Consider the following 26,012-nt stretch of genomic DNA (forward strand, 5'->3'; position numbering starts at 1 on the left):
GGTGTATTTAGTAAAAATATTGGAATGAGAATTGAAATAGGTGATGTATTAAGTATGAGTGTGTATTAAGAGATTTGAGGTGTGTATTTAAAATCTCTCTTAGCTATATTTTACCCTATGGTTTCCATAAATAATTTATCTTTGTCTACCTTATACTACATTCCACAAACCTAGTGCTTCACAAAAGATTCGGATCAGAGTGAGCAAAAAAATTAAGAAAAGGAGATTGCAACCTAATTTGATGCATCTGCCAATAATAATCATAGCTATCCAAGATGCCAGGCCCTACTGCAATATATCACCATCATGTGTTGTCTGAAAGCAATGGAGAAATTGCAATGTGCCCTACTGATGTACCAGCTGCCTAGTTGCCAGAAGACAAAGATCATTCTGGATTTAAACCCTAATAACAGAAACCATGAAATGTTAGGTGAATTCCTGGTCCAGTGATATAAGTAGTAGATGGTCACATTCATCCTATCCAGAGTCCAGACATTTAGCTGAACAAATCCCACATGCATCATTGATGATAACTTCTTCTTGAAGAGCAAGAAATATGCAGACACCAGATTTATCACACTGCCCAGAACAGCATCGCCGTCACATTTTGCAGAAAAAAAAGAACGAAGATTTCACAATATTAGCAATATAAGAGTCATCATGTTACCACACTTGCAGATAGAGACATGTCATGATGGATCAATGACCAGTATGGTAGTTTTATGTGTTTGGTTTGCATACGCTTTTCTAAAGTTGGAAAATTATTTCAATGCCATCATTTCTTTGTCTTTGAATGAAAATATAGTAGATACACTTTGCTTTATATTGACCTCTAAGGGCCTGCATAATATTTAGTAATCACAGGGCTACTGCATCTAGCATAAACGTTTTCTGCTAAATATCAAAGATTTCAAGCCACTCAATTAACTCGAGCAAAGTAAATGAGATACACATCTTGACTTGAATCACCAAATAACATTTGAGTGATTTGACATGCTTAATCGCTTCAAATTATAGAAAAGAGAAAAAAAAATTATTTCTACGGAAATTAAGTTGACCAATTACTCTATCAATATGTTTTCTTTCCACCTTCAAATTGAGTATCAAACCAAATAGTGGTTGAGCACGGCTAGAATGCAATCTGCACTGGGTAGCTGTCAATGCAATCTTCCCAAGGACCACTGGGAGATGGTTTTACATTCTGGAGAGCCTCCCAGACAGCACTATTACACTTGAAGCCGCTTCCAAATGCAATCTGCCAGACACGGTTCCCCTTTTGCATCCTGCCTTTTCCCTCGGTGTAAGCCAACTCATACCAAATCGAGCTGGACGAGGTGTTACCAAACCTGTGGAGTGTCATCCGAGATGACTCAACATGAACTGGCAGAAGCTGCAAATTCTTCTCAAGTTCATCAATCACAGCCCTACCACCAGCATGTATGCAGAAATGATCAAAAGCAAGCTTGAAATCTGGGATATAAGGCTTGACTTTGGCATTGAAAAATTTCTTTGCCACCAGAGTAGCAAAGAATAGAAGCTGCTCACTTAGAGGCAGAACAAGGGGACCCAATGTTGTGATGTTAGTCTTAAGAGCTCCACCAGCAATTGCCATTAGTTCCTTAGACAAAGAAACCCCAGTCTTGCCAGTATCATCCTGCTCTTGATAAACACACCTAAACGCCTTATCATCAGCTCCCTTATGAGTCCTCACCACATGAACTAGTTTATACTTAGCCCGACGCCTATCCATTGACTTATTCGACAGCAAAATCGCCGACCCCCCAACACGAAACAAACAATTCGGTATCAGCATAGACTTCTTGTTTCCAAAGTACCAATTCTGAGTGATATTCTCAGTGCTCACAACAACCGCATAAGTATTCCTATGAACTTGCAACATGTCCTTGGCAAGATCAACAGCTATAACTCCAGCACTACACCCCATTCCCGCCAAATTAAAACTCCTAATGTTACTCCTCAACTTATACTTATTAACAATCATAGCAGACAACGAAGGAGTCGGGTTAAACAAACTACAATTCACAACAACAACCCCAATGTCCTTAGGCTTAACATTTGTATTAGCAAACAAATTATCCAATGCACCAAAAATCACCTGCTCTGCCTCCTCACGCGCGGCCGCCATTGTCGGCCTGGGAGGAATGGAATGCATTGCTTCAGGGAAGTAAGTCTCCTCTCCAATGCCAGCCCTCTCAAGAATCTTGCGCTGAAACTCCAATGAGGACTCAGTAAAGGCCCCAATCAACCTCGAATGGTCCATAAACTTCTTGTTCTTGACTTTCAAATGCTCCGGGGGCTTGTAACAGGAGTAGTCCACGAGGTAAACGGATCTGGGTCGGGACATAATGTAGACGGTGGATCCGAAAACGAGAACAGCAGAGATAGTGATGACACTGACCAGATTGTACTGGAGTTGAAGCCAAAGCTGGTGGATGTCATCTGGTTCCATTCGAGAGGCTTCAATAACAATGAAAGCCATTAGAGGAACCAAGCAGAGCTTCAGAAGATTGTCTATCAAGTAATGGTAGCCAAGCTTCACATACTTCATGTTGACACTGTTCAAGAAATCCGGGAGTCTGCTACGCTCCTGGTGGATCTGAATACCATTCTGAGCTCCGCCATTGTCGACAGAACTCATGATTGAGTTGGGTCTCTGAAACACACTCAAGCTTTCGAGTTTATTAGATTTAGTGAAGTGGGTTTTGAGGGGAAGGGGTTATATAGGGAGCAGAGCAGTGTCTGCGTGAAGAAAACGGATCTGAATGGGTCGGGTTTCAAGGAGTGGTGGATACAACAACTAGAGCGAAAAAGACCCGTACGCGATTATGGACCAAGTAAGACTAGAGACATGACATGAGGATGAAGATGGAGAAGAGTGAGAGAGGTTTAAGAAGGGGTTGGTCTGCTTGCCATTGCTACCCTGTCTCTGCTTCGTCCAAGATTTAGGAGGAGGAAGAGAGGAAACCAGAAGAAAGGGAATAAATAAATTTGGGGGGTTTTTGATTGATTTGAATATTTTTGGGGTTTTGGAGGAGATGAGTGGTGGAAGCTTCAATGCGTTTTCCATGCACGTTTTCTTCAGTTCGGAAAAACTGACAGCAGTGAAATAAGGCGTTGTGCGCTGCAGGCTGCAGGGTCCTCGCGCACCCCATATATAGCAGGCGTTTATTTTTGTGTCTATCCTACAAATGTGTGTAACATCTAGCAAATTTGAAGCCCATCATTTTGGTCGATTCTAGACTTCTAGTGGAAAGCTTTTAGGGGTTTTCACACTTATATCATGAAAATGTGATTCTAAACTTCTTAAAAAAAAAAGTGATCCTAAACAAGTCATATTATAGTGTAAAACTCATTAAGCGAATCATTTGTCTTTTAATCTTTACATATTCTCTCTGAATGTACATTAATCTGACTTTTAGTTTGCTTGCATTTCCATTCTACAAATAATATTTGGACATGAAATGTTACCTTTTGATAAAACAGTTTATATGATTGATCAAGTCGAATTAAAGAAACTTTCAATTTGAATGAGTTTCTGTAAACATGAGACTCGATTCTGTAAGTTGGAATTGCCTTCATTTGAACTTTTATTTCAACTCCCCAAAAGACCCAAACAAAGAACTTTTATTTGAAAATCAATCAAAAATCTCATATTGGTTGTCTTATTCCAATCACAATAATGACTCTGGCTACTTGATAAAGGGTGCGGTTATTGTCACCCCACTAACTTTTTTGTTCACCCCACATAAATTTGAATTACTGAAAGACTATATTACCCAAGTGCAAAATGACTATTAATATACAATTTTTTTTAAATACATAATCAATTAGTTATAGGTATACAGACAATACTTAATTTGTGATTTGAAATATTAATCTTTTTCACCCGATCTAAAAATATTTCCATCTTATTTATTGAAAATTTTCATTTTTTTGTTCGATATTCATATGTAATTTGTTATTCAAATCATAAATCATTACTGTTAACTTAATAATATCTTTATAATACCTGATGAACATCACAAATAAAAATCAATATTTTTTTCATTGTTCAAAGTTGATAATCTATGATGTTTTTTTTCACAACTTAAAGTTGTTAATCTATGGTTTTTGAAATTTATATTAGATAAACACTTAATTTTTTCTAGAAACAAATTAAAAAAAAATATATATATATATAATATAAGCAAGAAATATATGAATCAGATTATGATTCTATTTAAAAATTGTATCATTCTTTTTATATTGGTGTAAATTAATTGAAAGATTGTTTCTAAAAATTATCTTATAATTCGATATGTTATCTAAGGATAGTTTTGGAAAAAGAAGTAGGTGAAATAATCAAATTTAATGTTAAATTTAAAATGTGAGATAAAATAAGTAGAATGAATGAACAAAATAAATAATGAGGTGGCAATAGCCGCACCATTCATAAAACATGTGCATATCAACCGATACAAACAGATATTGTAAACAAAATGTGATGGAAAAATTGCACGAGCAGACAATGCATCCCGTGTCGAAAAACAATACATCAATCAGACCATACCCGCGCCCCCTAAACTTACAATTGAAAACATCATTCTTCATACTCCCAAGCCAACCCATTCCATGACATAAATAAAACAAACCGTAACAAAATAAGCTGAAGTGCAAAACATGTATGCCTCGTGACAAGATGAACAATTTATTCATTTATTCTATAAATAATAGTTGGTCATGAGTTTAAGTATGTTTTTAAAGGCTCCAATGGGGTGGGGTTTGTGGTGGCTAAGGGGTTTTGCCATGTGAGGGGATTGATTAAAAGTCTTGGTACTCAACCACCACATCTCATTGACAAGTTCGATCATTTCTGAGAGATACAAACCCGAGCGGGGGTAGCACACTGGAGGCTCTCATATAGATTAACAGGACCTGAAGCTCAAGGCCAACTTTAGTGACTACCAGTTTCCAAACAAAAACGCAAACATCAACAATACAAGTTTCTGTATTTAATTCCATGGAGCTTCATATTTGGAAGCACTGTCCATGAAATATAGAGAGAAGGATATTCAGCGAGTTCTACAATTACATTACATGCAGTAGCCATGCTCGGATGTTTCGTCTTCAAACTCAAAAATAGTCGAACAGAGATTTACATTTACAAAGAATTTAGAGGTGCAATAACTGGCATGAAGGAAAATTTTCAACTTCACTGTTTCACAGCATTGATTGATGGTATACAACTTCGGCCGCCAAGTACACCAACTTTGCATCATCTGCATAGAGAAAAATCCCTCAATAATCAGAACATCAGCACTAGGCCGGTAGTAATTGGCTTATAGGTACGAGTAAAATGCTTGCCAATGTTACATATATAAGATAAAACAATAAGTATCTGGATGTCCTTGATATGGATTATAAAAAAAATTGGTTCAACTTATGTAAATAAGACATAAAGCTGTGTGATTAGTGGCCTAGAATTACTACATCATCATTCATCTCAAGCGTCATATAAGGATCAGGAGAACAGACATCTCATTGCTTTGATGAAAACTTATCTACAGTAAGTGATAAAGCTATGAGTGAAGTGTGCCGACAGTAAGGGGAAAAACCAACCTATCATACTCATTTTATTTCCTTTTCATCAAAAGTTTATTAGCAACTTAGCAAGTAAAAATTTATCTTTCCTTTTGCAAAATAAAATCAAATGCAAGTATTGATTGGTTAAATTCTAAATAATTCAAATGAAGAACGAAGAAGATAAACCTGCAATTGCAGCCAAATTAAATGCGGACGGCACATTGGTCTCTGACTCAACAGCAGCTTTGGAAGCTGCAATACCAACTGCCACACTTTGCACGATATCTAAGTCTTCACAAAGAGAAGAGATAGTTCCCCCAACCAAACAATCGCCAGCCCCAGCAAGACTAACCACTGATGCGGGAAGTGCGGCAAAATGAAGAGCAAACAGCAAAGAGCTTCTCTCAGAATCCAGAAGACCAGAAAATGGTTTTGGAGGACAACTTGTGGTCAAAGTTTTAAAGAATGTTCCATTCAAGTTATATGGTTTGATCTTTTCACAACCAACTCCCATAAGGCTTGGCTCTCCTTTAGAGCATAAGAACACTCCATCTGAACCAACTGTCACTATAACTATTTTGATGCCATTCTCTAACGAAACAGCTTTTCTTTTGACCATTTACCTTGTGCTACTTTCCCGTTGTACAGGACAGAACACGTTACCACCAGATAAAGTATTTGCCACAGCAACAAGTTCATCTTCATTGGGAGACGCAAACCTTATCTGTACAGAAATTCAAGATGTATGTTGCAGAAGGAATAAAAAGAAAATGATTGAATATGTAAGACATTCAGGTGTCTGGCAACACCACATTCAAGCCTTCTCCCTACCAGCCCCAAAGTTCAAACACAAAATGAGAAGGGGTTAAAACTAATAACATACAATAACAAATCAGAATCTGTGAATAAAGGTGCATGAGACTCACATACTTGACAACTGAATTGATTCTTCTCAATTTTTCTACTGAAACTGGCTCAAACCACACAGGAATTCTAGATTCTGCTGCCACTGTTAATTAAAAAAACGCAAAATAAATAGAGACCAAGAAAAGAAAAAGCAAACTGCAGTTTAAAAAAAAAGATTAAACCAAGTCTATAGAATTCAATCACATGTATTTTTCATATTGACAGAGACAGAAATATATATTAAAATCCAAGACTGACATTGGCAAGAAGACTTGAGAGCAGACAGGTTCAAATTTAAGTCAATCATCACAGTTGTAGCAGAACGAATATTGCATACAAACCGCTCAATCCACTCAGGTGTTAGAAATGTTTCCCGTGTCCCACCATCATATAAGCAAATAAAGCATCTGAATATACCATTCTGATTTGTTTGAGTTTATAATTTCAATCCATTCTCATAAAGAAACAACAGTTTTATCAGAGACTCACAATAGATTCAACACTTGCAACAGCTGCTGCTAACTCTCCATTGGCATCAAGTACTCTGCAAACAACAGCAGTCTCAATAATTTGGAGCTTCTGAATCCCTATTGGGAGATATTTATATAAAATTTACAATCAGGTCTCAATTTTCACCTCAGTACAAGTAGCTATATGCACTGCTACATAATTCTTGTCAGACATACATAATGGACAAATAAAGACATGTTGGAATTATATGCATATAATATGTTTTTCTTTGTAAGTTATGGAAACTACAAGGACTCAATTGCAAATACATATCAAATTTACTGGAAGCCTTGCATCCATGGATTTTGAGTTCTGTCATAAAAGTAATGCAGCCCTAAGTGAAATATTTCAAATTTTATAGTAAAACATACAAATAGTTGTTTTACTTTTGTACAAGAAACAAACTTTCTGCTGATAAATGTTAAAAAGCCTAAACGAAGTTGTATGTAAAAAGAACCAGTAACACATTAAGCTGAACTACCAACAGCCTTCCCATACAATACTATAGCAGCTATCTCTGAATTCTAAATAAACATATGAGATATCTCCGAATTATGAATATACACATGCCCAAAAGTCATGCCAGATATCCACCATCGCACAAAAGATCTACCTCTGACTCCTAGGTCCTCCATCAAAGTCCTATTTCTTCACACCACCAAAAGTACCAACATGGCACATCCATCCTCCAAGCAACATTGCTCTCTTCATCCAAATAATTTCCGCCAGAAGGTCACTGTGATGGGGCAATGAAGATGAACACGATCTCGAATTTCAGCTGGCTTTTCACACATCACACACCAATAGTGACACCAGAAATATTATCTCCTCTGAACCATATCATAAGTATTCATCATCCTATGAGCAATGATCCCAGCTAGAGCTCACACCTTTTTAGAAGAGTTATTTATTGGTTCTTTTTATAACCAGCCTGGATGTAATGCACTATATATTCAAGCTTGGATGTTGGCATACCCTACAATAGAAGCATTCTGAAATCAAGTCTTTATAAACGAGAAAAAAAAATGTCAGACATGGCTGGTTTCCTCACCAAATTCTTTCCTCATCCCCAATTACCATCCCTGCCAGTATTCATAAAGTCTATACTTACTTTTGATAACAGCCTACCGTGGACATGTATCTCATTGCAGCTATTTCAAAAGCAAAGGTTTTTTATTCTTTCATTAACTAGTGAGACCAAATAATTACTTGACATTGATCGTCTTCACCACTAGCATCCCTTTCCACCAGAAATTCTTCATTACACTTTCAATCTAATTACTTCCATAAATTTCACGAGCTCCTATTTTTATCAAGGCCAGGTTGGCTTTGGAAGAGGTCAAAATATTAATAATTGTAATAGATACAAAAAGATTGCAAAATCACCTGCCATGTCAAGCCCCAAGGCACTAATCATGAACGGTTTTGCTCCTAGCTTGGACATGCAGTCAGCAACATTCCTCGCCACCCCTCCTAACACATAGCTCGCCTGGATAATTCCGAAGAGTATCAGGTAATCAATCATCATGTCATGGTATAAAATAGCCAACATCACAAGAACTACTGCTACAGGTTCCTATAATTTCATCAAATAAAAACACTAAAAAAGTGGCATTAAAGAATCGATTTTCCATAAGCGTATATCGTCAATATATATTCTAAAAGGCACTGGCTTGAACTAATGAACTGATCCAACAAACTCGAAACTCAACTACCAATTAACTTACAACAAAAAGGGCAATGCTGGATATATATACTAACTGGAATCTCCAATATAGACATAAAAATAAAAACTTTATATGTGATCAAGGAAAAAATTCATGAAAATGAAGAACTAGTGGGAAAAGTGAATACCTTGCCAGGAGTAGTGGTTCTGGGAATCGCAGGAATAGAGGGAGTGGGATCAATGTCCAATACCATACCCCCAATCACAACTGGCGCTGCCTCTTCATGCTTTAATCCCCCATTGTTACTTGATGACCCCACCTAGCAGTCGCAATTGATTAATAAGTACAAAACAAACAAAGAGAGACTGTGAATGAATCAATTTCGAATTTAAAACCTGGGTATGACTGGATTCGAATGGAAAAAGAAGGTGGCGGGTAATTGAATCCAGTCGCCTCTCTGCTCTGTTCTCCATTTACCCTTGTGATATGATAGCAAGCAAAGCAAGAAGAGTTCCGGTTCTAATTTTCTTCTCACAATGGTATTGTACTTATTAGATCGAATAAGTACCTTGTGTTACAGGAACATTTGGAACATTTCATTTCTGAGCCTATTTACGCCCTTGCTCATGATCGTGGTTTAAATAGATCCGAATCTTTCTATATAATCTTTAGAATATGCTTTTATATTAGAAATAAAAATATGGAAAAGAAAACAGGGATTCTCTACAATGACACTGTAGACGCTTAGATTTATTAGATTGGTTGCAAAAATATCAGTCACTATCATCAATATCGTCACTATCATCAACAAGAAACCCCTTGGGCTTGTTATCCAGGAACACAATAGCCGGTCCAATAGCTGCTTCAGCGGCGGCAATAGCATGACATAAATAAGCAGTTCTTATTGTATCGGACCAAAAACTCGCGATAGTGTTGTGATGCCTTGGTTCGGGTTTGGGCTTTGCCCAGCTTGTTGTATATACAATGGCCCAAAGAGTGGGGAAAACCGTAAATGAATGATTATTGAGTAATCAACGTTAACCTAGGGCATACATGCATACAGTGTTTAGGGGATGTTGTGGTTTCGAACCAAATCTTATCCGTAAGAAGAGTAGACGACTAATCTAACATTATTTAAGAATTGCGAAATGAAAAGAAGATGATAGGTAATCAAGCTCAGTTATATGTACTCAGTGACATCTGAGAAATGATGACCAAGTGGAACAAGACGATTGTTGAACCAAAAGGTATATAGAACTTGTACAAATATAGTAATTATGGATCGACTTTAACCCAGTGACAAATTCGTAAACACTAAACAGCTCGAGTTAAGTTAAATATTTTGGTATGTATATGCATGTATCTATTGAGCTTCCCATTTATTTGTTATGGTGAATCTTAAATGAAAAAGAAAAGAAAAGCAGAATAGATTGGTTATGAATTTCCTGAATTTTGAGTAGTATAATCATCAGCAATTCTTCTCTGAATTACATTCATTTTAGTTCATTCAAACCTTCCACGTATGGAAAAAGAAATTATTCCGAGGTGAATGCTGAGTGCAAACATTGAAAGCAAAAACCATCCAACTCTCTCTTATGACATGCATTGTAAATTTGTAATGTGCTGGCTGCTTCATCCACCAAAAGATCGACTTTTGAAGATAGTTGCACTTATTGATCATATATTAAGAAACTCTACTTGTCTGAATAGATGAGTTTCATTTGTTGCTGCACAGCAGTTGGTAGTTCGTCCAGCTTTCTACTGAAGTTGCAGATGTCCCTACTTTTCTCTGATTTGCAGAGTTGGTTTCGTGGGAACTGCTGAGCTTTGTATCTTCTTGCCGTGGATTTAGAGGTCTCTTATACAAGAACGGTGGAGCATCATTTAAGTGATGATTTTTATTACGTCGGAATCAACAGGACTTTTGGATATAAGGAGCTCAAACTAATTGTCAGACAGACAAGTATATTGTCACATCCCGCCAAAGTTAAGCCAAATTTTACCTTGAGCATTCTAGACGGATCCGGAATATGACGGAACTCCTTGGAAGGTCATAGAAGATCCTAGAAGATGGTGGAAGTCTCAAGAAGCCTTGAGACATTTCCGGATTTCTCTAGAACCTTGGAGAGGCTAGTGGAACTAGACCACTCTAGAGTTCTCTAGAACACTCAAGGATCATCTTAGACTTGTGTAGAGTTAAGTAGAGTTCTCTAGAATTCTCTACAATGTACATAGTCCTAGAAATATCTAGAACTTGTAAAGTAGGATGAGGAGGCCTATAAATAGCAAGGCACCCCTCTCATTTCAGGAATCAAGCAATCTAGCAAGCAAGCTATCAAGTAAACTTGTAAGTTCTCTTGTTCAATATAAGTTCTCTTTCGAAATATTCTCTTGCCTTTCAATTGTTCTAGCAGGGCGTTTGCGAGTTTAAGGCTGACTTAGCATAAAGGAGTTGCTAAGGCCGCACGAGTTGCATAGCAAAAGAGTAAGCTCGTGACAGTTGGTATCAGAGCCGAAGTTCGATCAAGAGGCTAGCTCGACACAATGGCAAAGAATGACAATCCTGTTGGTAGCGGTTCCGACGACACGCAAGAGAAGGGTCATGAAGAACTTGTCAACCCGACGGTTCCAAAGAAGGAACGAGTGAAGGACATGTTAGCTGCAATCGACTCACGCCTAGCTCAAGTGGAAGAGAGCGTGAGTGGCATGGGAGCCCAGGTGGAAGACTTGGAGGCGGAGGACGCCGCAATCCACACTGCGATCAAGGGCATGATGCTCAAGCTAGAAGAGTCCTTGCGGGGAGAGATTGACAAGGTTCGCGAGGAGTTCATGGGGGAACTCGCCCTGATGCGTGAGGTGCAAGAAAGGGAGCACAATAGCATGCTTGCACGCATGGAGGAGATGCAAGCAGTTTCTGCGCGCATAGAGGCAATGCAAGAAGACCTTGCCCTATGCAAACGCGCATTAGCCACGGGGGCCAGTACCAGCAGCAATGTGGAAGCCAAGCGGATCGAGGTGCCAAAGCCAAAGAGCTTCGGAGGCATGCACAACGCTCGAGAAGTAGACAACTTCTTATGGGGGCTAGATCAATACTTTGGGGCCGTAGGCATCATGGAGGAGGATGCCAAGATAAAGACCACGACTCTTTATCTCACCGACACCGCCATGTTATGGTGGAGGAGAAGGCGAGGAGATGTCGAAAGAGGTATGTGCACCATCTCTACCTTTGATGACTTTGTTAAAGAGCTCAAGAAGCAATTTTATCCCGAGAATGCCGAGGATGAGGCAAGAGCTCGCTTGCGAAGGCTCAAGCACACCGGGCCTATTCGTGACTATGTTAGAGAGTTCACGAATTTAGTGCTTGAGATCCCCGACTTGTCCGACAAGGATGCTCTCTTCAATTTCATGGATGGTCTCCAATCATGGGCCAAGACGGAGCTAAGGCGACGAGGAGTGCAAGACCTTGCTTCCGCCATTGCCGTGGCCGAAGGCTTAATGGATTTCTCAAGTCCAAGAGAGTCTACCAAGCCCAAGGAGAATAAGAGCAACTATGCCAAAGGTGGGGGAGACAAAACCCAACGCAAGGAGGAGCCCCGCCGCGAGAGCTACTCGGCAAGATTCAAGGATAAAGGCAAGTCAAGGGACATGCGGAGCTCAGACAAGCCAAATGACAACAAGTGTTTCCTATGCGATGGTCCACATTGGGCTAGGCATTGCCCACAAAGGAGAGCACTAAGCGCACTCTTAGGAAGTCATCAAGGCGAGAGTAAAGTCGAGGGTGGCAATGAGGGTGCACACATGAGGTCTATGCAGGTGCTTAATGCGATTCGCTCTACACCCAAGGTCCAAGCCAAAGGATTGCTGTACACGGAAATCACCATATGTGAGAAGCCAACAACGGCGATGCTCGACACGGGGGCAACTCACAACTTCATTCCCGTGGAAGAGGCACGCAAGCTTGGACCCAAGGCAACAAATAGAGGAGGCTCCATTAAGGCGGTAAACTCACCTGCCCACCCAATACAAGGAGTGGCTCGAGGAGTCAAGACAAGCGTAGGAGCTTGGATTGGGAACCTAGACTTCTCGATTGTGCCGATGGATGACTACAAGGTAGTCTTGGGGTTGGAATTTCACGATCAAGTCAAGGCATTCCCGGTGCCATTCGCCAATAGCCTATGCATAATGGATGGCGAAAGATCGTGCGTGGTGCCAACAACCCGAAGGGCAAAGCAGGACACCAAGGTGTTCTCGGCATTATAATTCAAGAAAGGCATCAAGAGGGACGAGGAAAGCTACTTGGCCATCCTTAATGAGTTCGATGACGAGGAGCCAAGGCCGCAAGATGCCATGCCCAAGGAGGTAGCCGCAGTTCTTGAGGAGTTCAAGGATGTTTCGCCTGCGGAGCTGCCCAAGAAACTACCCCCAAGGAGAGAGATCGACCACGAGATCGAGTTGGAACCAGGGACAAAACCACCCGCCATGGGCGCATATCGCATGGCACCACTGGAGTTAGTGGAGCTAAGGAGACAATTGAAGGAGCTCTTGGATGCGGGGTTCATTAGACCCTCGAAAGCCCCGTTCGGTGCCCCGGTCTTGTTCCAAAAGAAGAAGGACGGATCTGTTCGCATGTGCATTGACTATAGGGCACTCAACAAGATCACGGTAAAGAACAAATACCCTATCCCTCTCATTGCCGATCTCTTTGATCAATTGGGCCATGCACGATATTTTTCCAAGTTAGACCTTCGTTCGGGGTACTACCAAGTGCGCATTGCGGAAGGAGATGAGCCAAAGACCGCATGCATCACAAGGTACGGTTCTTATGAATTCTTGGTCATGCCATTCGGTCTAACGAATGCACCGGCAACCTTTTGCACCTTGATGAACAAGTTATTCCACCCCTACTTGGATCGGTTTGTGGTCGTCTACTTGGACGACATAGTGGTGTATAGCAAGACCATGCGGGAGCATGTGGAGCATTTGTGGGAAGTGCTTAAGGTTTTGCGGGAAAACCAGCTATACATCAAGATGGAGAAATGCTCATTCGCGAAGCCGGAGGTGTTGTTCTTGGGGCACAAGATCAAGGACGGCAAGCTTATGATGGAGGATTGCAAGGTGCACTCCATCCAAGAATGGGAGCCACCCACCAAGGTACATGACTTAAGATCTTTTCTTGGGCTAGTTAACTATTATCGTCGCTTTATCAAGGGATACTCGGCGAGGGCTGCACCATTAACCGACCTTCTCAAGAAGAACAAGGCATGGGAATGGACAACAAAGTGTCAAGAAGCCTTTGAAGACTTGAAGAAGGCAATATGCGAGGAGCCCGTACTTAGCCTACCGGATCACTCCAAGCCATATGAAGTGCACACCGATGCTTCCGACTTTGCCATCGGTGGAGTTCTCATGCAAGAGGGACATCCAATTGCTTATGAGAGTAGGAAGCTCAATGACACGGAGCGGCGCTACACCGTGCAAGAGAAAGAGATGACTGCCATCATCCATTGCCTTCGAGTGTGGCGACATTACTTGCTTGGGACAAAGTTTGTGATCATGGCCGACAACGTAGCAACAAGCTACTTCCAAACTCAAAAGAAGCTAAGTCCAAAGCAAGCAAGGTGGCAAGACTTCTTGGCGGAGTTCGACTACACCATGGAGTACAAGCCCGGAAAGGCGAACGTGGTAGCGGATGCACTAAGCCGCAAGGCGGAGTTTGCAAGCATCTCTCAAGTCACTAGCCCATTGCTAAGCAAGATCAAGGAGGGACTAAGGGTAGACCCTCAAGCACAAAGTCTCATTACCTTAGTAAAGGAAGGCAAAACTCGGAGGTTTTGGCTAGACGACGACCTTCTCTACACGAGAGGCCACCGCATCTACGTACCGAAGTGGGGCAACTTGCGAAGGGAGCTAACTAAGGAATGCCACGATTCCAAATGGGCCGGCCACCCAGGTATGAAACGCACACTTGTCTTGTTAAAGTCCATGTATTATTGGCCTAGGATGCGAGATGGGGTCGAAGAGTATGTGAGGACATGTCTAGTTTGCTTGACCCCTTACCCATACCGGAGAGACCATGGGAGAGTGTCTCTATGGACTTCATCACTTGCCTGCCGAAGTCTGAAGGGTTTGGAAGCATCATTGTGGTGGTGGACAGATTTAGCAAGTATGCAACCTTCATGGCCGCATCTGCCGACTGCACAGCAGAGGAGACCGCAAGGCTATTCCTACGCAATGTAGTCAAGCTTTGGGGAGTTCCAAAGAACATTGTCAGCGACAGAGACCCGTGCTTCACGGGGAGATTTTGGACGGAGCTGTTCAAAATGTTGGGGTCAGACTTGAATTTTTCAACAAGCTTCCATCCACAAAGTGACGGTCAAACGGAGCGCGTCAATGCTCTCTTGGAGCTATACTTACGGCACTACGTGAGTGCCAATCAAAAGGATTGGGCCAAGCTTTTAGATGTGGCGCAGTTTTCCTACAACTTGCAGCAAAGTGAGGCCACCAACAAGAGTCCTTTTGAGATCGTTTTGGGACAGCAGCCTACTACCCCTCTATCCCTTGCCACTCACTATGAAGGGAAGAGTCCAGCCGCATTCAAGTTCGCCAAGTCATGGCATGAGCAAGCGGAGTTAGCTCGAGCGGCGTTGCACAAGGCTGCCAAAAGGATGAAGAAGTGGGCAGACAAGAAGAGGAGGCATGTCGAGTTCAAGGAAGGCGACCTTGTACTTGTGAAACTCTTGCCGCAGCAGTTCAAGGCCTTTAGGAAGGTGCACAAAGGCTTGATCCGCAGGTATGAAGGGCCATTTGAAGTTATCAAGCGCATCGGCAAAGTTTCATACAAGCTCAACCTCCCGCCCAAGTTAAAGATACATCTGGTCTTCCACGTGAGTATGTTGAAGCCATACAATGAGGACGAGGAAGACCCATCGAGGGGAATATCGCATCGGGCACCAACGGCGGTAATCACCAACTTCGACAAGGAAGTCGATGAAGTACTCGCAGATCGGGTCATTCGACGTCGAGGCGTACCAAGTTACAAAGAGTACCTCATCAAGTGGAGAGATCTGCCCGATACGGAAGCAAGCTGGGAGTCCGAGGATACGCTTTGGCAGTTCAAGGACATGATCCAGCGATACAATGAGGCGCGATGAGGGCATCGCGAGATTTGGTGGGGGAGAATGTCACATCCCGCCAAAGTTAAGCCAAATTTTACCTTGAGCATTCTAGACGGATCCGGAATATGACGGAACTCCTTGGAAGGTCATAGAAGATCCTAGAAGATGGTGGAAGTCTCAAGAAGCCTTGAGACATTTCCGGATTTCTCTAGAACCTTGGAGAGGCTAGTGGAACTAGACCACTCTAGAGTTCTCTAAAACACTCAAAGATCATCTTAGACTTGTGTAGAGTTAAGTAGAGTTCTCTAGAATTCTCTACAATGTACATAGTCCTAGAAATATCTAGAACTTGTAAAGTAGGATGAGGAGGCCTATAAATAGCAAGGCACCCCTCTCATTTCAGGAATCAAGCAATCTAGCAAGCAAGCTATCAAGTAAACTTGTAAGTTCTCTTGTTCAATATAAGTTCTCTTTCGAAATATTCTCTTGCCTTTCAATTGTTCTAGCAGGGCGTTTGCGAGTTTAAGGCTGACTTAGCATAAGGGAGTTGCTAAGGCCGCACGAGTTGCATAGCAAAAGAGTAAGCTCGTGACAATATGCTCACTTCCTTGCTTATAATTTAATGTTATGTTAATGTGTACTTATGTGACCTGGAAGACATCTGCTGCAGCTCAGAGTTTCGTAGACGTTAAAAGCAGTTCATCTCAAACCAAAACCCTTCGACATGGAGAAGGATCTTGCAAGTCCCACATTCAAACCAGTGATGGCACTATATACTAAAATCTTTATCTTACGAAATGTCTGCTGGACGGAATCTTACATCTTAAACAATAATGTGTCGCTTCATATTTTTCTAGCAGAGAAAGACGAACGAAGCATCATGATCTAGAGAGACTAAAGCTTGTAATACCAGTTTTCATTGCGGAAGTTCTTCCGTTTCTTTTCATACTGACTATTTGGTAGAGGGAGTTGTGAAGTCCAAGTAACTACCATTTGGTAAATCCCTAAATGTTAAAGGAGAACTTCAGTGTGCACATGATGTAACAAGCTATTGAATACACAATTGCAGGAATAGCACGAAATAACTGTTTGTATTAACTTCTTGTATTCATCAATGCATGACAGAAAATCCATCTCTCAATCTAGAATTCAAAATGTATACTCAAACAAGGGGAACTGAACGATGATAGAAGACGCCATAATTGGCCCCGAGTCCAAACTCAAGTATATATAGATCAATGCTTAAGGAGTAACTAGTACCATTCTCTGGGAGCTCAATAGATAATTGAGTAAGACCCCAAGTGCAAGAACAAAAATGAAACTTCCCTCATGACCTGTATAATTGCTATTTTTGTCATCTCCGGTTCTCCGCACTTCAAATGATATAATTTAGAAGAGTAGGCACGCAACTGCAGTTATGGTTAAGAGTAATATGAAGAACAAGTGATGTGCTTTAAAAATCAATACTATGGCTTAACAATAGTTTGTAAATAGTATACTTAGTGCGGACAGCAGCATCCAACCAAACAGGACAAAGATAATATTTATAGAGCCTTTCATGGAGCTCAAAATTAGACCACATAAATGAAATATTAGAAAGATTTATTAAGTTTTCCAATTACTCTACAAGCAATCAAGCATTAGCCGTGCTACAATGCTCTCAGTTCCAACTCAGCAACAGTGCGCTACTAAATGCACTTCTATTATTAGAAAGTTTTACGGTTACCATGGGATGAGGAGGTTCAATATCTAGCATGAAAGAAAATTCTCGACTTCACTGTCTCACAGCATTGGTTGATGGAATATAACTCTAGCAGCCAAGTATACTGACATTGCATCATCTGCATAGAAAATTGCACAATGATCAGTACATCCAGCCCTAGGTCCACGTAGTGAGTAGCTTATAGCAGGGCTGCAGGAGTAATATGTGCCACAGATAAGTACCTCAGACTACAACAATAAGTATCTGGATGCCCCTCAAGAATGGGTTTATGAAAATTGGTTCAACTTATGACCTAGATTTACTACATTACCATCTTGAGTCATCTCAAGCATCATATCAGGCTTAGGAGAAAGAAAACTTCATTGATTTGATGATTCTTACTTGAAAATTTACAGTGAAGGTTTATTGTTTCATGTAAAGTGTGCGGAGTCCATGGTGCTTCCAACGTTTTTCTTACTCATTCTGTTTCCTTTTTATTATTTAATTACTAATAAGTACAAATTCATCTACTTTTGCAAAATATTAAAATGCAAACCTGCAATTGTAGCCAAATTGAATGCGGAAGGCACATTGGTCTCTGACTCAACTGCAGCTTTCGAAACTGCAATACCAACTGCCACACTTTGCATGATATCTAAGCCTGAACAAAGAGAAGAAATTGTTCCCCCAACTAAACAATCGCCAGCCCCTGTAAGCCTAGACACTGATGCAGGAAGTGCAGGAAAATGCACAGCAAACAGAAAGGAGCCTCGCTCAGAATCCGGAAGAGTCGAAAACGGTTTTGGAGGACAACTTGCGGTCATGATATTAAATAAAATATCAGCCGAGTTACATGGTTTGATTCCATCACAACTAGCTCTCATCAAGCTTGGCCCTCCTTTAGAGCATAAGAACACTCCATCCGAACCAAGAGTCACAATAACTATTTTGATGCCATTCTTTAGCAAAATCCAGACGGCGGGTTTTAGCATATCAAACAGCTTTTCTTTTGAACATTTACCTATGCTACTATCCCGTTCAATTGGGCAAAAAACATTACCACCAGATAAAGTATTTGCCATAGCAACAAGTTCATCTTCATTGGGAGAAGCAAAACTTATCTGCACAGATAAGTCAGTATGTGAGCTGCAGAAGGAAGAAAAAAACCATGAATAATTACACCCACGCACATACACACATTCAGCTAAAACAAAAGTATGAGTATCAGCATCAAAAATAATACCTGTTCTTACTTGTAAAATTTTTGTGCTCCTAATTATTATAGTTATGGTACAACGTTATACATAGTATTGCATGTATAATAAAAGATGCCAAGTATCTGACATGGGATTAAAGGGACAAGAGCACAACACTCACATACTTGACAACTGAGTTGATTCTTCTTGATTTCTCTACTGAAACCGGCTCAAACCACATTGGAATTTTAGATTCTGCTGCCACTTAAAAAGTAAATAAATATATTTAAAAAAGAAAGAAAGAAAAGCCAAAATAAATACAAACCGAGAAAAGAAAAGGAAACTGGAGTTTGCCCAAAAAAATGTAAACCAAGTCATTCAGAAACATATATCTTCATAATGAGAGAGAGACAGAGAGAGAGAGAGAGAGAGAGGAAATCTACAGTAAAATCCACAAATTACATTGGCAAGAAGACTTGAGAGCAGATGGGTTCAAGTTTGCATCAACCATCACTATTGAAGCAGAATGTATATTGCATCGAAACCGCTCGATCCACTCAGGAGTTAGAAACTTTTCCTGCGTCATGCCATTATGTATGCAAATAAAGCATTTGAATACACCATTCTACTTTGTTTAATTTTATCAGAGACTTACAATACATTCTACACTTGCAACAGCAGCTGCTAACTCCCCACTGGCATCAAGTACGCTGCAAACAACAGCAGTCTCGATATTTTGGTGCTTCCAAATCCCTATGTCAAACCACAATCACATGTCAATAAACTAATATGAAATGTGAACCGTGGTTCAGCCTGAAGAGGGCAATGCAAATTAACAAGAATCTTTATGCCAAAGAGTCCATGTTTAACATCAGTATTTTCCAAATTGCCCCAAATTACGATTACATGTTAAAAACACACCTGCAAACATGTTATAACCAATTGAAGATGACGGAAAGAGATAACAATGCTAGAATGTCACATTTGTTTACAACTTTACATTTAGATGACAGATACATAATTAATACACCTATGTCAAAATATTTTAGGAAATATAAACTTAAAAAGGAAGCTTTATTACAAATAAAGCAGAAGAGCATAAAAATGCCTACTTAAGGGTGATGTACATACGATCCAGAATCACATGAATTGGCAGGCTCTCAAGAACACCACATGTAATCCAGATTTCAAAATGGTTACCCCTACGAAATACTAGTCCTCCATCAATCATTTTATCGCTTCAATCAGTAGCAAGCATATTGGTATTCGCAACAGAATAGAAAGGTGTTCAGTAGGTTTAGGCCCTTTGGCTTAATTATGATAGCTGGTTGATTAAATCATTACACCTGAGTCCAAAATTATAACACTGCTAGGGCACCAACATAACTTGTAAGAAGTTAACCCAACCATGAAAAATCCAAGCTGCCAGCATACTTGAGAAATTAAGTTATAATGCTTCGATAGAACTCAGGAGAAAGAAGTAAATGTCTATCAGTTTGGCACTTGAACATATATGGAAACATGTAAAAAGTTATTGAATCGGCTCTCACCTTATGAACACTTTCATACTTCGTTGAAATGTATATAAAATATTAACTGACCTTCAGTTGATAGCCCATGCGACTTCCAGTTCTCCAACAACAAGTTTCCTAGTTACAAATAGAAGAGAGGATAACTGTCAGTTTCACCTGTACAGATACGTTAGATTGATGTATTCGAAAATGAGTCAGATCGTACATGTCTGGGTTAGAGATATCATGTAATCCGTGAGTTAAAGTTTATGAGAGATATTTATATAATGCACTGCTACCTTTTTTCCCAGACATAAATAATGGACTAATAAAGGCATGTTGAATTTATATGCATAGAATATGTATTCTGTAATTTATAGAAATTACAAGGAGAACTCGGTTGCAGATACATATCAATTTTCAAATTACTGGAAACCTGCATCCATGCTTTTGATAAACGAAACAAGTTATGTCATAGAAGTAATGCAGCTTTAAATGCAACCTTTAAAATATTATAGTGAATCATGCAAATAATTGTTTGACTTTGGTATGAAAAACATCGTATCCACTGATAAATTTAAAAAACAACTAAAAAAGGTTTATGTGAAAAGAACCAGTAACACATCAAGCTGAACTACCAACAGCCTGCTTATCCAATAATATAGCAGCTATATCTGAATTTGCTATCTCTGAATTCTGAATATACACATGCCCAAAAGTGGTGCCAGATATTCACCATACACAAAAGATCTACCTATGACTCCTACCGCTTCCATCAAAGTCCTATTTCTTCAAACCAACAAGGCACATCCATCCTACAAGCACCATTCCTGACTTCCTCCATATAACTTATTTCTCTCACATAATAAAGACAGCAAGAAGCTGACATGTTACATTAGGTTTTTTACATAAATCCTGCCAAAACGCCACTGCAATGGGGCAATGAAGATGAACATGAACGGGAATTTCAGCTGGCTTTTCACACATCGCCTACCAATAGTGACACCAGAAAAACCATCTCCTCTGAACCATATCTTAAGTATTCATCATCCTATGAGCAATGATCCCAGCTAGAGCTCACACCTTTTTAAAAGAGTTATTTATTAGTTTTTTTTTTAATAAGAGAACACTCGTACGCCAACTCTTGCACTCTTAAAATCAGCCTGGATGTAATGGATGTTTCCAAGCTTGGATTTTGACATTCTATTGCTAGGTTAGCATTCTGAAATAGAAAGACTTTCCAGACAAGAAAACAGGTTACATATGGTTGTATTTTCCTCACCAAACTTCTTGAACCCTCACTCATCCCCAATTACCATTCCCGTCAATATTCATATAGTCTCTACTTTTTTAGGTTGATATATACTGGCAGACATCTATCTCTTCATGCAGACTGCAGTTCTTTCATCACCAACTGAGACTGTAAGACTATATCCTTTTTGCCACGAACAACCCTTCCCAAAAGAAGTTCTTCATTATACTTCCAATCTAAGTAATTTCATGAATTTAACAAGCTCCTATTTATATTATGAGGCCAGCTTGGCTCTTGAAGAGATTTCAATACTATTGATTGTAATAGATACAAAAAGATTGCAAAATCACCTGCCATGTCATGCCCCAAGGCACTAATCATGAACGGCTTTGCTCCCAGCTTGGACATGCACTCGGCAACATTCCTCGCCACCCCTCCTAACACATAGCTCACCTGGATAATTCCCAAGAGTATATGTAATCAATCATCACGTCATGATATAAAATAGCCAACATCACAAGAACTACTGCTACAGGTTCCTATAATTTCATCAAATAAAAACACTAATAAAGTGGAATCAAAGAAACTATTTTTCCATAAGCATTGGCTTGGCTTGAACTATTCGTCAGTTTATAAAGGCATTGGCTTGAACTAATGAACTGATCCAACAAACTCGAAACTCAACTACCGATTAACTTACAACAAAAACGGCAAAGCTGGACATATATACTATTCAGAATATCCAATACAGACATAAAAATAAAAACTTTATACATAACGAAGGAAAAATTCATGAAAAAAAGAACTAGTGGGAAAAGTGAATACCTTGCCAGGAGTAGTGGTTCTGGGATTAGCAGGAATAGAGGGAGTGGCGTGAATGTCCAATACCATACCCCCAATCACCATTGGCTCTCCTTTTTCATGCTTCAATCCCTCACTGTTACTTGATAAACCCACCTAGCAGTCAAAATTGATTAATTCAAAGTTACCAAAAACATACAGAGATAGACGGTGAATGAATCAGTTTCGAATTTAGTACCTTATGAAGGGTATGATTGGATTCCAATGGAAGAAGGAGGTGGCGGGTAATAGAATCCAATCGCCTCTCTGCTCTATTCTCCATTTACCGTTGTGATAGCAAGCAAAGCAAGAAGAGTAGTCAACACTGAAGTCCAGATCTCTTGATTTTCTATTGTGAATTTGTGATGCCTTGGTTCGGGTTTGGGCTTTGACCCGGCTTGTTGTATAAATTATTTCATGGTCCAAAGAGATTCACTATCAACTTTGGGGCATAAAGGCATATCTGAGCAAGGTACAAAATCTCCAAAATATTTTTGATATATCATCCGATTTTTTTAAAAAAATAATATTTTTTAGGGGTAAAATCTTTTTTTTTCCCGTATCTGTGATATTTATTCGATAACATAAAATATCTCCGATATTTCTCCAATATTTATGATATATCCGATATATTTTCGATATTTTAGAGAAGTATCTGAAAATTTTCACTTAAAAAAATTTAACTCAATTTGAAGATGTCTCAGACTCTCCTTGACCTGAAGTTTTTGATTAATTAATCACCTCGAGCCTCGAGGGATATAAAAAATAAGACTATAAGAGTAGTCCTTTAATCGGCTAATTTTTAATATTTCGTAAAAGATATTGAGATGAAAAGTGAAAGTTTAAGTCTTAACTCTTAAAACTCAAGCCATATGAGTGACCAGTGCTCTTATTAACCTTGAGGGAATCCAAAATAAAGGGTCACAACGTAGTCTCATGAAGTTGGAAAAACTCATATACTGCTACTACAACATGAAGTTACGACTACGTGATAAAAGAGCAAAGAATAATGTGATCAATGAAAACAACTATATCGATCTACTTCATGTTGCTAGTGAAAACACTTCAGAATGGCATTGATTCTCTTCATGATTGGATTATGTCTGCACACCTCGATGATGAAAATGGCAACCCTCATCCACATGTCGTAGAAAAGGCAACTAATTTTAGAATTGATGTAAACAAGGTATTATCTGATGAAATTGGAGACCCGGGAAATGATACTAGTGTGTGGGGCGGTGTAGCAACTCCAGATAGTTCAGATAGTGATGACGGTGGTGGTGGTGGTGGTAATGGTGATGGTAGTAGTGGAAGTCGACAAGGTGATGGAGATACAAGGTTTGAATATGGACAATCTTATGCAAGTAGAGAATTTGAGCAGTTTACTTGTGAAAGTAATTTTGATCATGCTACCCTAGATGAGAATCATGAATCTAGAGCAGGCGGTCATGGTGCGCAACTTATGTGATTCATGAGTACTTGCTAATACTATAAAATTGTAATAGCCAACTTATGTGATGTTCACACAAATTACGATACAAAACATTGTAATAATAGATTTCAAGGAAATGTAACATAATATGAAATTATGAACAATGACATATTATAGTAGGTCTACAATGCCTATATGCCATGGAGTTCTCATAAGAGAAAATCATCCATAGATCGCTTCCATATGTTTCTTCACAACTTCAGTTTAGCAGCATCTATATTGCTCTCCTACAAATAAAAGTAGTTAGTTTAGCAAGTACAAAAGGAAACATAGAAATTATATATGATAATATGATTAACACTTGACACTAAATTTGGAGATAAAATTAAGAGACATTATGTTTTATCACGTCTTTGTAGCTAGAAGTGAAGGTACACACACATATATGCATATATATATAAAGCTTAATCAACCAGCATATATAAATTAGTGTCACTGCAGAAAAAAAATGAAAATGAAACGAGCATATGAGGGTCATGATCAAGAAGAAAAGTCGCGACATAAGAACTTGTCCAAAGATAGGAACAACAAGATTTAAGCCATGCTAAATTAACCAAATTTATATTCAACTAAGAGTTTAAGTTCTCAGTTCAAGCCATATTTTTGCACTGAGATAAAATTAGCTCTAGATTCTAACCAAATCTCTGTTAATGCAGAACCAAGAAAAACTACAAAAAATTCAAATTTGAAAAACTTGCTTGCTCTGTAATTTCAACCTCTACATCTCAGCACCACATGATAGAACCTCCCATTTGATGAAGTATAATCAAAATAAATTTCAACTTAATAAAGGAAATCCAAACCTCCCATTTGCACACTTGACTCATTCATCCTAAAATCAATGATAGACCAGTAGCCATATGAAAGCCTTCTTCTTAAATAACAAACAACCACAACAACTTCCCATCCTCCTTCTCCTCCTTACAATACCACTAAGCCAACCTTTAAATCAATATTTCATCACAAACTAACACCACCACTCCCCTCGCCATGGGATTGTAAAGGATCACCACCCAAAACCACAGCTCAGTATTTCATTAACCAATTAACAAACTTCAATTATGATTATTATCTATTCAACTCCAACAATATAAATCAAACACTAAGAAAAAGTTGCAACTTAAAGAAAAATGACAAAAAAATATACATCAAAACTAGCATAACAAATTGGTCAGAGAAACAATAAGGAAAATAGCTTGAGCTTCTTCCCCATAAATCAAATCTCATCATTCACATGCATATCCAAATTGACCAAGGGTTGATGAACCAATAAAAAATAAAAACACAAATTATACCTCCTACCAGGCTTAACTGATCTTTTAACAAAAGGATTCAAGGAACATCAGCATAATCCAATTACACAAAAGCATATATCAATTACAACTACAACAATGAAAATAATAACAAAATTATGGCAAATCATGTCTTCAATTATGGAAGTACATATCATAACAAATGCAATGAGCAAGACTTATGCAACAAAAGATATCACTTGGGTTCCTAAGACAACAAATAATTACACCATTCAAGCTTGGTTTCAAGAAGAACAAGATAGAGAGCAGTCCGAGCACCTACTAGAAAAATCGCAAAACTAGAAATCAAAATGGGGAGAGACGAACAAGGAGTATAAGATGAATATGAAACACGAAGGTATTTCTAAAGATGAAGATGAATCGAAAGAGAAACAAAGAATCTTACCTGAAATCTTCATCGATGAACAAGGAAGCAGACGAAGAAGAAGGGCAGATTGATGGGTTCCTATAGGCAATTTAAATGGGTATTCATGGATTATCATAAATTTATGAGGACAATTTGGGAAGAAAAAGTTGATTGAGGCCTGATTCGGAATGAATACTTAGTCCCCCCCCCCCCTTCAGTAATCAAAACAGAGGAATAAAACGTGAGTTTTTGTGGGACCCACAATAATTTCATTCCGGATAGAGTTAGTAAACGACTTTGAGACCCCTGAAACGGAATGACTCCCGACAGAGTGATTCCCTTTACTGATAAGCCCTAATATCAACCCATTTTTTTATATATAAAACAGGTTTATAGAAGACATTAGTTTGTTTGGCACCTTTGGGTTTAGAACCAAATCTTATCCATAAGATTAGATCTAACACTTTAAAAATTGCAAGATGAAAACAAGGTGATAGGTAATCAAGCTCACTTATAATGTCCTTAGTGATACCAAACATGGTATTAATCAAATTTTCAACAGGTGTAGAACGAGAATCT

The 26,012-nt window shown here is 39.2% G+C and overlaps 2 protein-coding genes and 1 pseudogene across 4 annotated transcripts; all 3 read right to left on the reverse strand.

Moving 5' to 3' along the window:
• Nucleotides 1-884: 884 nt before the first annotated feature.
• Nucleotides 885-3,036, reverse strand: LOC126781952 (3-ketoacyl-CoA synthase 4). 2 transcript variants are annotated; one of them, XM_050507083.1, is made up of 2 exons: nt 2,565-2,648; nt 885-2,478 (listed from the first exon to the last, which is right to left on the reverse strand). In XM_050507083.1, exon 2 carries the CDS (start codon nt 2,468-2,470, stop codon nt 1,130-1,132), a length of 1,341 nt encoding a protein of 446 aa, XP_050363040.1. In that variant the 5' UTR covers nt 2,471-2,478; nt 2,565-2,648; the 3' UTR covers nt 885-1,129. The 2 variants fall into 2 exon arrangements, with proteins under 2 accessions (XP_050363040.1, XP_050363039.1); XM_050507082.1 differs by having other exon boundaries at nt 885-3,036.
• A 1,954-nt stretch (nt 3,037-4,990) lies between these two features.
• On the reverse strand, nt 4,991-9,175 carry LOC126783843 (pseudouridine kinase-like; annotated as a pseudogene).
• Nucleotides 9,176-17,362: 8,187 nt separating this feature from the next.
• On the reverse strand, nt 17,363-22,617 carry LOC126781954 (pseudouridine kinase-like). Of its 2 annotated transcripts, none has more exons than XM_050507085.1 (9): nt 22,482-22,617; nt 22,268-22,399; nt 21,793-21,895; nt 20,281-20,328; nt 19,335-19,432; nt 19,142-19,256; nt 18,861-18,943; nt 18,040-18,604; nt 17,363-17,622 (listed from the first exon to the last, which is right to left on the reverse strand). In XM_050507085.1, the coding sequence occupies exons 1-9, from the start codon at nt 22,563-22,565 to the stop codon at nt 17,564-17,566; spliced, it is 1,287 nt and encodes a 428-aa protein (XP_050363042.1). In that variant the 5' UTR covers nt 22,566-22,617; the 3' UTR covers nt 17,363-17,563. The 2 variants fall into 2 exon arrangements, with proteins under 2 accessions (XP_050363042.1, XP_050363043.1); XM_050507086.1 differs by having other exon boundaries at nt 17,363-17,693; nt 22,482-22,565.
• Nucleotides 22,618-26,012: the final 3,395 nt, after the last annotated feature.

This window comes from Argentina anserina, chromosome 2, assembly GCF_933775445.1.
Source record: "Argentina anserina chromosome 2, drPotAnse1.1, whole genome shotgun sequence".
NCBI lineage: Eukaryota > Viridiplantae > Streptophyta > Magnoliopsida > Rosales > Rosaceae > Argentina > Argentina anserina.